This window comes from Acomys minous (assembly GCF_964271855.1).
Source record: "Acomys minous genome assembly, chromosome: 16".
NCBI lineage: Eukaryota > Metazoa > Chordata > Mammalia > Rodentia > Muridae > Acomys > Acomys minous.
Window position 1 is genome coordinate 12,353,638 of NC_140498.1, and position 12,940 is coordinate 12,366,577.

Here is a 12,940-nt window from a genome sequence, read left to right on the forward strand (position 1 = left end):
GTTCCAGTGTGGTGAGTGTCAGCAAGTTTTTATAGCAACAGCACAAAGGGAATCACACAACAAGATTCTTCATAAATAAGTCTGGGAGAATATAGAGTTCCACATAAATATAACTGATAATGAGAGCTATTCAGGAAAGGCTACGAGGACTACCGCCCTGCAGAGGCCATAGCAACCTTACACAAAATGCAGATGCCACAAAAGGGCTTGCTCCAACTTTTTAATCTTTGACTCACACTAATCATATTAGTCCTTGTAGCCATGAATTGTTTTTACAAACGGTCATACATTAATTCTTACCCTTTCGTCTTTAAAAATGCATTGTCTTGGGAAAGCAAGTCCTCAAGAGTTCCTGTTTCACAAATATGTCGGTCAGAGTGAGAAGGCCGAAGATGATGTGCAAAAACATTTTAGAGAGTTATGGGTGACTCTCCAAGCAGCAAACTGTCATTTTTTTTTTTTTTAATTTGGAAACTGTTAACCTGCACTTCCTGTTTACTCGGGTAATTAATTTTACTCCTTCTCAAGTCTCTGATGGGGTTGAAGACCAAATAGTTTAGTTTCACAATTAAACTTAGTTGTTTAGGGCTTATGATGTTTTTAGGTCTAGATAGATGTTTCAAGTTGATAGAGATGAGATATGATAGATACTGAGCTACATTCAGAATTTTAGACTCACCGAGATAGGAAAATGTTTTCTTCAAGGTTGCCAAATACAAACAGCCAAAACACTATGATTGTAACATGAATATAATTCCTGATTGTTCTGTGGTTCTTGCTGCGTGTAGTTTATTTTATATATGTGTAATGTATATGTAAAAAAAAACTAATAAAAAGTATTTTAAAAGTGCCTTGTCTCACATGCACGCCTAGCTTACATGGCAGGATCAGCCCTCTGGCAAGTCTCTGGTAGTCCTATGTACTTGTTATTCTTTGGAGAATGTCTGTTCTTTAGGTTGGCAGCTGTTTACTAGCCTAGCACTCCTGAAGCAGCCCGACTTTGATCATGGAGGATCTCCTTATTCTCTATTTGCACGGCTCTGCAGTCTCAGCAACTGGTAGAATGAGTTGGGCAGTGACTTTAGCTCTGGTTTCTTAAAGAGTTCAAGACGTCTCTGAAAGCTTGGCATATATGACTGGCATCCTCAGAAGCTTTATATAAATTACCAGTAGTTTCTAAATATGAGCTTCTGTGTGCAGATATTTTATTTTAAGCAGTTTTACTTGCAGGTCATTGTACACTATCTTCCTCTGGTCAGCTTCCATAACAGGTGTGACCCTGAGTGTGCTGACGTCATGCAGTTGTCTACAGCATTGCTCAACGCTGCTCACAGGACTGTCTTCTAAGCTGACAGCGATGACCGCTCTTCACTTTCTGATATGGTTTCTTTCATTTTTAAAAAATCTCAACCAGCCTAACTGTAGGTTTTCAATTTTGCTGCTCTTAGGAAACAGGCATTAGGACAGGAGTGCCTAAGATGGGCAGACTAAGCCTATTTTCTGCAAAAAGACAAAACCATAAAGACGGTGCTGTGGCTTGAGTGTGTTGGGCCTAACTGCTGATCTAAGGGAGTGCTGGCTACTAAGGGACAAAAACATTTCAATTGGAGTAAGAAGGGAGAAAGTAGCCCAGTGTGGCGGTACATGCCTGTAATCTCAACACTCAGGGAGATCTCTGCGAGTTTGAGGCCAGCCTGGTCTACAACATGAGTCCAGGACAGCCAAGGATACCATCTCAAAATGAAAAACCATCTCAAAAAAACAAATCAAGGACTGGGGGGGGGGGGGATGGGGGAGGAGGAAAGAGCCAAGTGACCCAGTTCTAAGCTGATTGTTACAGACACAGCCCATGGACTTTCACTACAATAACTAAGCACATTTTCCTTGATATAGGCTTACAGAGCCTAGCTTGTGCTAGTATTCTGCCCCTCCCCAAAGTGCCAGTGTTAACAGCATATTGAGTTTTTATGAACCAACCTTTGGCTTTACTGCTATTCTCTATTGTCTTTTATTTCAAAGATTCCTGCTGGCTACTTCTTTCTTACTGTGTAGATTCTATTTCTTGCTTACTGATTGAAGACCTGTTCTTTCTGAAGTACTGCCAGCTTATCATTTTTCTCCTAGGTACTGCTGCAGCCACCTTACTAACAGTTCCTATATTGTCTCTTCATTTTCAGTACTCTCAGGTGTATTTTTAAAAAAGATTTACTTACAGAGGCTGGAGAGTTGGCTCAGCAGTTAAGAGAACTTGTACTGGACCCAGTTTCAATCCCAACACCCACAGGAGGCTCACCACCTCCTCCAGCACCAGCATGTGTGGTGCACAGACACACATGTGCAAAACACACGTACACATAAAATAATAAAATCTAAAATAAGTTTTAAAAAGATGTATTTACTACGTATACAGTGCTCTGCCTACATGTATGCCTGCACACTAGATCTCATTATAGACGGTTGTGAGCGACCTTGTGTTTGCTGAGAATTGAACTCAGGACCTCTGGAAGAGCAGTCAGTGCTGTTAATCTCTGAGCCATCTCTCCAGCCCCGTAGGTAGGTATATATATATATATATATATATATATATATATATATATATATATATATATATATATATATATATATTTTGTTTGTTTGTTTGTTTGTTTTGTTTTTTGTGACTGGGTTTCTCTGTGTAGCCTTGGCTATCATAGACTTGCTATGTAGATCAGGCTGGCCTCCAATTCACAGTGATCGCCTGCCTCTGCCTCCCAAGTGAAGAGTATTTTATTTTTTATTTTTTACATACACATTTATATCATTACACATATATACCCTTAGGGGTATGTTCCAATGTCTGTCTTGATTTATTATTTTACCCTCACATAACTGGGGTGTTTATCTACACTTGAGTTCTACAAATATCTGTTATCTAGTTGCAGGCTTAGCTAAGCGTTGTGCCATGTGGCGATCATCCTGCCATGGGGGAGAATGAGGTGCAAGGATTCCTTCAACGCAGAGTTGAGGCCTTTCTTGGGCTCAGATTAGGATGCTTTCCTTTCATAAATGCTTTACAAGTGTTGGGATAACTAGGTGGAGGATATTTAACTGTCAATCCAAATCATCTTTCAAAAGATGCTACTTGATGCGAACAGAAGTGTCACAATGGGCACATATGTGTCAGTAAACTAAGGCTGTGCCCATGGCAGCTCAGGAAACAGGAAGTTGCAAAGAAAAATAAGGAGATGATATAAGATATCAAGAAACACTAATTTTTGGTTACAAGGATTAGCAACAAGAGCAGCACCAACCCAAGGCTGGAAAGCCAGCTGCCTCAAACTGTGGCAGCCCTGGTACAAGGTAGGGTTTTGGCAGTCTGTGAGGTACTCAAGCAGCCTGGAGAAGTTCCTCCACTTTGACATGGATTCCAGGGTTCAAGCTTGTGAACAGATTTGCACAGCAAGCACTTTTTCCTGCAAAGCCTGTTAGCATGGGCCCTCTGTTGTTTTGTTAATCTGACTGGGGACTCTTGTTTTTTTCTAATTATGATGGTCACAGGACTATTGCAGCTAATGTTTGTCACACACAGCCCAGGATGTTAATTTTTCTGAATCTTGTCTGGGGTAAGGGAGGTACATTGAGTTGCTCGGCCACTTGAGTGAAATGTCTCCACATAGATAAACCAGGGCCCCAGATACTGCACCCCTGGCCAGGAGCTCAGAGGAGCCTGGGCAAGCTTATCTGCTTGGCCATGTTTGAGGGCTCCTTGGGATGATGCTGGTATAGACTCTCAAATAGGAGGTGCTATCACTATGTAGCTGGCAAATGGCTTGAAGGTATTCATAAATAAATACTTTGCTTTCCATTGATTCTACGTCTAACACCACGAGCTTTCCTCCTGGCCACTGAGCTCCAACAACTCCCCAGGAGCCCCAACCAACAGCAGACCTGCTACTTGTGGCAGGCAGGGCAGAAAGATAGGTGTCTCTGCCCCAACCCAAGTTCTTACACTTACCTAGCCTGTGTAGAACCTGCAGCTCACAGGGTAAATTAGCATTAGTACCACTCTGCAGATCACCACCAGTTGTGTCTTGACAAGTGTCAGCGCTCTAAGCCTCAAGTGGCTCCTCTGGAAACATTTCCAGGCCTTACCCAGAGGGATTTCTTATGGGTGACAGGGTGTGTCACTGGCACCAGGCCCTGCATAAAAACCCTACGAAGGCTGTGGCCAATTCTGTTTATAATTTCTTTCTTCCTGAGTCCTCACCTCAGACCATGAAGGCTGCAGGTTTAGGCAAATCTTTCTGCAAGGATGTCTAAAAGTCCAGTGCTATTTACAGCTGTGCCTCATCGGGGTGGTCTATCCTGGGGCCCAGAGTAAGCAGCTGGCTCTCACACAGGCTGCACACCCGTATCCTTATCCCACCTAAAAACAGCACAGAGAACACGGTGACATGGTGGCCCCAGAAGTACAGGGGATCGTGTGGACTCACACAGGCCACTAGCAATGGCTTGTCTCCATCTCAGACTCAGAGCATATTCAGGGGCAGTGAGCGCAGCAGAGGAGGCACTGATTAGCCAGGGCCTGCAGGAGACTTGCCTACACCTGTCTTTTCTGCAGGGCTCCCTGCACTTCTGCTTTGCATCTGGCACTATGGCCTCTCAGGCCGCAGATGGGCTAGCATAGGAGGCCAGGCCTTGAAGGAAGGCTGTGGGGAAGAAGACGACTTGGCTCTCAACCTGCAGCAGCCATCTCCATCCTGGACCAGTGCCTGGTTTTTTAGGCACTGAGCACTGTGTTTCCAGCCACAGGGGAACAGCACGCAGCTTAGGAAGTCTCTGGTTCAGAGACAGTCTGGGAGTCTGGAGCTCCCAGGACAAAAGTAGAAGACAGAGAGGCTTGGAGTGCGACTGCAAATGTACATATATATTTATGTCCCAGGCCACACAGGGACACCTCCAAGGTAAGCAGATCAGATGTCCATCACTCAGGAGTCCTAGAAACACTAGGAGAGACAGGAACGGTCCAAGAAACCTGGTTTCATGCTCACCACTCAATTCAAGTTCTTGGCAGGCTTGCTATATGCCAGAAAGATGAACATCCCTCTAGCCATCATTTTGGCTGGACCATCCTCAGGATTCAGAGCCTAGATACTGGGAAACAGAACAGGATGGCCAAGACTATGTCTGCCCACCCTGCTGAGTTGTGCCTACAGGCTGGAGGCCCATCCTAGGCCTGAGGGGAGGGCACCCTGCATTTCCTGGGGCAAGAGGCTGCCCTCTGCTACCTTTCTTCATCTTGATCTGCAGCTACTAAAGGGCCTCGGCAGCAGCCACAGCATCCTCAAGTTGCTGTAGCAGCTCCTTGGGCTGTGGAGAGAATGAGCTGGTGTCTACCCTCTGAAAGTCAGGATGTGCAACCACAGAAGCCAGCACATCTGCAAGGCGGCCAACATCAAACGCGGCCTGCTGTAGGCCCAGTCCTAGGCTTGTGCTGTCCCTTGTCCCCTCCTTCACTCCTTGCCTCAGGACCAGGAACCTCTTCTCAGCGATGACCTTGAGGAAATGGTAAAACTCTTCAAAATTGATCCCGGTGCAGGACTTCATGATGACCTGGACCAAGAGGAAAGGGCAGGTAAGGCCTGCGGCACATCCACCCAGTCTGCTCTGTGTACACGCTCCCTCCCACACACCCGCAGGTCAGGGGCTGAGACTGACCCAGAGACAACGGTACCGAACCAGGACAGTGGCCAGGAGGGCGTGAGTCCTGAAGCCTGGCCCTGGCACCTGTACTGGACTTAAAGCTGACTCAGCGTGAGCCAGCTGCTTCCCACCTGGCAGTGCTGGTGCCAGTCAGGCATGGTGTCTTTCCACTGTCCAACCTCATGTTGCACTGCCTGGAGCTCTTGCTGCAGGAAGTGCCACATGTTTGCCAGGTTGTAGCCATTGACCCAGTTGTGGTTGATAGAGATGGTGTCATCCTGGAGGGCAGAAGACAAGCCGAGCTGAGGCAGTAGCAGGCCTCCCCTTGGGTGAGCAAATCAAATCCTATGCCATGCCCACGGGTGGGAGTGAGAGCTCTGGCAGCGGGACACCATCTAGAATGACCTGAGGAATTGTCTACACAGGATTGGCCTGTAATTGATGAGGGAAGAAGACCCAGCTCATGGCGTAGCACCATTCGCTAGGCAGAGGGAACTGAACTGTGTAAGAGTAGGGAAACTGAGTTGAGCAGTAAGAAAGTAAATGTGTACACATTCTTTCTCTATTCTTTACTGTGGGTGGGATATGGTTTGACATTCCAAGTGCCTGCCTTCACTTCCCCTGTGATAGGCTGTAAACTGGATGGAGTACACCCTTTTTCCCCTAAATCGCTCTTCACCAGAATATTTTATCACAGCAATGACATAGTGGGCAAAGGCAGAAAGCAGACACTCAGCCACTGTAGCCAGGAAATGTGGATCCCACGTTGTGATGGCCTAGCACATTGGATGAGAGCTAGAACCTCACAGGCCCATGGCAGGAAGCAGGTCAGAATAGGGCAAGGGGATAAGTTCTCAGTAGGCTCCTTTGCGGCTCTCCCACCCTATCCTAGCCTTTGCAGGAGAATTTTATTGCCTCTTTCTAGAGGCAGCTGGAATGGGAAGGGAGGCAACGGAGAGGGAGGGAGCCTGGCAGAGGAGGGTCCTGTGCACTGCCTTACCAGGTTGTACACTTGATGGTGCCACCCGCTGGGCACAAACACCATCTCACCAGCCTCCTGTATGACTTCAAGGGGTAGGCTGTCCTGTTGGATCCTGGGATACAGGCGGGTGTCCAGCAGCTCGGGGGAAGTCACGTCATAGGGCAGGCCACCATGGCAGTCCCGAAGGGCTTCCTCGTGCCCTGGCGGGAAGAACAACCATTTCTTCCTCCCACAGATGTTGACTGACCAGCTATAGGAGCGGAAGATGTCTGCATGGAACGGAGACCTACAGCGAAGGCTTTTGGTTTGTGTCCTGTGGAATGCTGCACGGTCCCTAGGTTTTTTGTTTTGCTTGCTTGTTTGTTTGTTTGAATATGACTTTAGGCAATGCCCCAGAGGGTCACACCTCCCACCTCCCCTTCACCAGGTGCCCAAGTCCCTTCGGTCATTACCAGGTGCCTCTGGGGCCCGCATAGACAAAGCGGTAGTCATCCACATTGAGGACGTCCCAGAACTCATTCAGCCAGTCTGATGAGAAGTACACTGGCAGCGTGAATATGTCTTCCAAGTCATCCCCCAAGGAGTCTCTGAGGAAAGCACAGGAACTACAGCACTAACCCACCCCGGGCCCCACCCCAGCGGACCCACCCACATTTAATGTGGCCGCCGAAGATCACCCAGACGTTGTGGGCTTCTTGACAGCTGCAGATCAGAGGACCTGAGCTGAACCTCAAATTGCTCAAACAGAATGCTGAAGGCAAGATGACTCGGGAGTACCCTGCATAACTACTCCCCTCAGGCAGTGGTACTGGGCCTCTGACATCTGGTTAACAGCATCCCAACTCATAAGCACGCGCCTCCTGCTTTTATTCACCGATACTAGAGAGTCCAATGGTACCGGCAACTCAAGGCTGCAGCCCCAGGTGTGAGAGCCCTAAAACCCATCAATGGGCCCCCCAAATACTGGATCATACTAATACCCCCCTCAGGGAAGGCAGAACTCAATCAACATCACACTGGAAAAACTTCTAGATTCATGTGTCCCAACAAGAGACAGAGATAGCAACAAATTATCTGCAGCTCCGAAAACATGAGGACCCCCTGCCATGGAGACTCTGCTCAGGCTTTGCTCCCCCTATGGCCTCCTGATTATGCCACTCCACACATTCTGCCCTTTTGGGTTCCAGGGTATTCCAGAGAAAAGTACAGTCAAACACTGGGTTTTGAATGAATAATTTCCTAGCATAAATGTGCCAGTGTAATATTTGGGGACTATTCATACCAGAATAAACAAAACAAAAAAAGGACCAAAGAAATGTTTATCTAAAATTCCAAACTACGACACACAACAGAGTGGGCCCGTCAGTCTGTTTCTGCCATGTCCAAAACCAGGACCACTGTCTGGTCACACTTCACCCAGCTTAAGTCCTGCTTAAGTCAGCTCCAGGCCCAAGGCAGGAGTAAGGCAGCGTGGCTGGAGGCTGGTGGAGCTCTTGCACCTGTTCAGTTGTGGGAACCACAGGGGCCCGAATCCCATCCCACTCTACTGGGCCTTATTTTGCACCCAAGCGATACAGGAATTCAGCTGTCCACGGCTCATGCAGTGTTACACTGTGTCTTCTGCTGGGAGTGTAAATACAACCGTCTGTGTTGGTAAAACAGACCAGGCAGAGGAAACTCACACACCTAGGGTGAGCATCATGTGAGCCAGGTGGTATGTGCAGCCAAAACCCCTAAGATGTAGGAGGTTGCCTGCTTATGATGGGCTTATGTACGGACATGTCCAAGGGGAAAACACACATTTAAAAAAGTATGAACAGCACGTGTTTGGATGTTCAAGGCCTTAGCACTCCCAGTTCCAAAAAGAAAAGAGCAGCAGTGTGCCCAAGTGCATGACCACCCTATCTTAGCACACCAGCAGAGCACACTGTACAGGTGTGATCATGTCAGTAGATCCATGGGTTGGATGGGGGTTAATGGCTTCATGACGCTGTTCATCACTGAGACAGAAGACAGATCACATATAGCTACCCTGGGAAAACAAAATTCAAATTTACAAGTATTTTCTGATAAATTATGTGTGCTAACTACATGAACCAATTCAAGCCGAACTAGAGAATGAATTCAGGTTTATTGGGGGCAGCTCTTAGGTGGGTTCACCCACCTCACAGGAGAGGGGTCAGTGAAGTGGCCATGCAGTGGGAGACAGAAAAGCTGGGGGCGGGATGAGCAGAGAGATAGGAGAGAAAACGCTGAGACGGGGGGGGGGGGGGGGGGGGAGGATCACCAAAGCTCAATGGCCATACACCTGCCTGCCCCATTACCTGCACAGGTGCCAGTCCTTGAGGTAGAGGCAGCCCCGCGGAGAAGAGCAGCCTCCACTGTTGTACTCTCTCCAGTAACTGACATAGTCACGGAAGGGCATGTGCTCCTTGGGGTTTGAATTGTATTCCCGCACTCCACAGTTAGCAACCGGTACAACGACATCGCCTGCACCGAGAAGTTAAACACAGAAGTGGCAGGGTCTTACGAATAGTTGCCCCTCTTGGGCTCCGACCACCCTCTCGACGAATTATCCAGATGCCACCCGTCTGTCCGGCCATGGCCGCCCTCCCAGCCCGGGGTTTAAGCCTCCTGTCTGCGCCCTCCTACCATACTTCCGCAGCAGGTAGTCGAAGTCAGGCTTTCCCTCCGACGTCACCCAGCGCCGCCGGCTGCCCCAGTCCTCGGTGAAGGAGCGGGAAAACACGCAGGGCAGGTTCGGCAGCAGGAAGCCCTTCACGAAGTCGGCGTAGGAGAAGGCAGCCGGCGCCTGAATGAAGGGCACACTGCAGGGAGCGGGCCCACCAACGCCAGGAACTCGGCCTCCGAGGTCCCGGTAATGCTGCTCCGCAAAGGTGCGCGTCTTCCGATCCATGCACCGGGGAACCTGACCCCGGACGTCAAGTCCCGCTTCTCACTCCACCCCATGTGGAGTGGAGGACGAGAAATCTCCTAAAACCAGTTCGGAGCAGAAACCACGGTGAGGGAGCCCGGAACCAGAATCCCAAAGGAGCGACATCCCAGCAGGAACGCAAGCCTTGGAGCTCCCAGGATATGCGCATGCGCCCTGTGTGCCCGCCCTTCTGCGCAGGCGCAGAGGCGCTCTCTCAGAGTCGGATAGGCTTTCCGGCTTCTGGCGTCAGTGTTTGGTGGTCCGGTGGCGCGTGCCAGTGGGTCTTCTGCGCGCTCCTCTTGCCTCAGGTGAGCGGAAGTGCTAACGCGCTCTTAGACAGTACTCCACACCGACCCGGAATGAGGAGGTGGACATGAGTCCGAAACCTCAAAGGATGGCAGGGTTCTGAGGGATGGTGGGGGATAAGGGTCCGCGGGGCGTGGTGAGATTCCGGAGTCTCCGGGATAAATTGAGGAGCAACTTTTCCAAGGATTATGGTGTTTACCTAGATATGTTACAGGGCAAAATAAAAGGGAGCAAAGTGAGTTTTGGGAAATTCTGAGGTTTATATAGAGAGTATGCATTGGGAAAAGGGGCGAGGTAGAGACAGGAGACGGAAGGTTGTTCTAACTCGCCCATTGTGGACCACACTGTGACCCTCGTGGTCAAAGTATGGAACTCTGTTGAGGCTAGGTCACAGTAGAGGTGACAGCTCATGGAGAAGTTTTAGTGGAGACAAACCCTTACTCACAGCTGGACTCATGGTGCACACACCTGTAATTTCAGCGTTGGGGATGTTGAGGCAGAAAGAGCGGAGGTTATAGGCAAACATGAACTACAAAGCATGACATGTGACAAAAAGAAAAAAAACCAGGTTACAATAGCAGCAACAATAAAACCTCAACTCATCCAAAATTCCATGGTGAGTTAATCACTAAATCTGGTATTGGGCCTGTTTGTCCAGGTATACTTGGGGATATACATTTTATTCCTGTTGTCTCCTCCTTCTCCCTAGGATTCTTTTCCTACCTTGACAGTATGCTATATTTGGGACAAGTTTTTAAATCTTTAATCTTCCTGGCATGTAATTCTTAAAATTGTTTTGCTGTTTGAGCTAGTAAATGTCATTTTCCATTTTAATGAGCCTAGCACCATCCAACAACTTCTAGGGTAAATTCCAAGTGGAGCTGGTCACTGAAAGACCCGATCAGGACCAGAGGGTGGAGATTGTCAGCCTAGCCCTCAGCTTCTACACTGAAGGTTGAGTGGGTCATCAATGGCCAGTGTCTAATCAGTCACGCCCACAGAATGGAATGTCCACAATATCCCTAGAAGACTCATTCAGGGGATCCTGAAAGTTGTGCCTAGGGAGAGCGTTGGCTGAGTCTTTCTATACCCCATGCAATGTCATTTATAATAATATAGTAAACATAAGTTGGTGCTTCTCTGAGTACTATGAGCTTCTAGGAGAAACCCAAGTTCAGGAAGATGGCTGGGACCCTGATTTATAGTTGCTGGTCATCAGAAAGGGGTGACACAACCTGGGCTTGCATCTGCACTGAAGTAGGGACATCTTGGGAGATTGAACCCCAACCTTGGGATGAGAGGTGATCCTAAGGCTGACATTATCATACTGATGGATTAAAAGATGTTCTTCTTCTGTCCACTGCTGAGGACTTTTTAGGGTCCCAGAATTCTGTGCTTTGATGTGAGAATAGAGGTAGTTTGCCATTCCATAAAAGTATGAAACCCAAATGGCGATTGCTTCTCTTACTATTTATTTATTGATTTTTATTTTATATCTTAAGCATACCTTCCACTTCTCCCAGTCCCACCCTCCCTCACAGCAATTGCTTCTTTACTTGCTGTCCCTGAGAAACGAGTCAGGGTCAGCAGGGACATATGCTGTCAAGATCGCTGGGACAGCCCTGCCCCTGATACAGTCACCGGAACATGACCTCCAGTGCCCTGTTTGAATTAGTGCTTAACTCTGTCATCTTCACAGGATGGCTGGCCTCTGGGTGTTAGTAAGAGTGTCAGATATATGAGGCCTGGGGAGAGGCCCGAAACAAGGTGCGTGTCCATGGAGTTCCCCAACTGGGAAGTGAGGTGATGCAGATCTTCAGCCACACACAGACCTATGGAAACTGCGCATCCTGGGCAGAGCCACCCCAGAAGCAAACAGGAAAGGCTGGAGTTGGCACTGTGGAGGCGATGAGGTGGAAACAGAGGACGGTCTCACTTCTCTCTAGAGCCTGCCCTGCAGCTAGCTGTGGTGTTTGGTTGAAACCCCCTCAGACAGCATGGCTGCGCCTCCCAGGGAGGGGATGGGAACTTGTGAGGGAGTGGAAAGAGGGTCAGCTCCAGAGCAGGGCAGGTGCTGGAAAAAGCCAGTCCTGCCGCCCCCGCTTGCACACACTGCCCCACTGTTCCCCTCTCAGCCCTGTAGTGGAAGGTGTGCAGCGTCACGTGTTGTGTTACCTTGGAAATTAACTAAAAGGAGGCTGTTTACTTGCTGTTGAGTTGTTCTCAAGGGCACATGCGTGATGGAAATGCTGAAAGAGAGCCATTATGTCAACCCCAGTGTGTTAGGAGTCACAGTCAGTGACATGGGTCTATTCCCTGAGAACGTCATTTATGTGAATGAGCTTGACACCCAAGGGTGTCTGCCATGCCTTCCCAAAGCAATTGTGCCTGTCACTTGCAGGGTCCCCTCAGGGCTACTACTCTATTACCTGTCCTGGTGGAGGCCAGTTACAGCCTGACAGAGGCAGACACTGCACAGAGAACTCAGAAGCTGAGCATCAGTAAGGCTCATTTTCTGTGTGAGCACAGTGTGTCCCTGGGGGCCACAAGGCTCGCTTCTGGGAAGGCCACCTTGGTGCATAGGTTGAGTTGGCTTCGAGTAGCTCTCCAGAGAGCTGTGGTGGCCAGCATTTGGGAAGGGTAAAGGAGCTTGTAAGTAGACGGTTTAAGGTGGAGAAGCAGTTCAGGTCAGGACAGGGAGGAGCCTTGCGAGAGGGATGGGAAGGCAGGAGCCACAGAATGAGGCATTGGAGTGGGCGTGGCTGGGATCTGCACTGATTATGTGGAAGGGTCTGCTGCTTATGATTTGTTTTGCAGTGTTCTTTCCCACTCTCCCAGAACCCGAGCCTCCCATGTACTTGTTGACAAAGTTAATGGGATTGGCTACAAACTGTAACCTTTGCCCAGTTGACAGAATTTTGTAGATGAAGTTCACTCACCCTAGTTGAATTATCTGTGGTTGTTAGTGACAGTGACAAAGACCCACAGCCCTAGGCCTGAAGCATCACCACATGGCCCTGACACCACGTGCGAGG

General features: G+C 48.8%; 2 protein-coding genes across 4 annotated transcripts in view; one reads left to right on the forward strand and one right to left on the reverse strand.

Annotated features, from left to right (window-relative positions):
• Positions 1-4,885: 4,885 nt before the first annotated feature.
• LOC311586717 (2-oxoglutarate and iron-dependent oxygenase JMJD4-like) lies at positions 4,886-9,749 on the reverse strand. 3 transcript variants are annotated; one of them, XM_084762844.1, is made up of 6 exons: positions 9,317-9,745; positions 8,989-9,154; positions 7,117-7,251; positions 6,683-6,914; positions 5,814-5,960; positions 4,886-5,592 (listed from the first exon to the last, which is right to left on the reverse strand). In XM_084762844.1, the coding sequence occupies exons 1-6, from the start codon at positions 9,579-9,581 to the stop codon at positions 5,293-5,295; spliced, it is 1,245 nt and encodes a 414-aa protein (XP_084618970.1). In that variant the 5' UTR covers positions 9,582-9,745; the 3' UTR covers positions 4,886-5,292. The 3 variants fall into 3 exon arrangements, with proteins under 3 accessions (XP_084618970.1, XP_084618969.1, XP_084618971.1); XM_084762843.1 differs by having other exon boundaries at positions 6,683-6,950; XM_084762845.1 differs by lacking the exon at positions 5,814-5,960 and having other exon boundaries at positions 6,683-6,950; positions 9,317-9,749.
• Positions 9,750-9,805: 56 nt separating this feature from the next.
• The window catches only part of LOC311586720 (synaptosomal-associated protein 47), a 36,905-nt gene continuing 33,770 nt past the window's right edge, over positions 9,806-12,940 (forward strand). The window contains exon 1 of the mRNA XM_084762851.1: positions 9,806-9,907. The gene's annotated coding sequence lies outside the window, so the exon portion shown is untranslated. The remainder of the gene's footprint in view (positions 9,908-12,940) is intronic.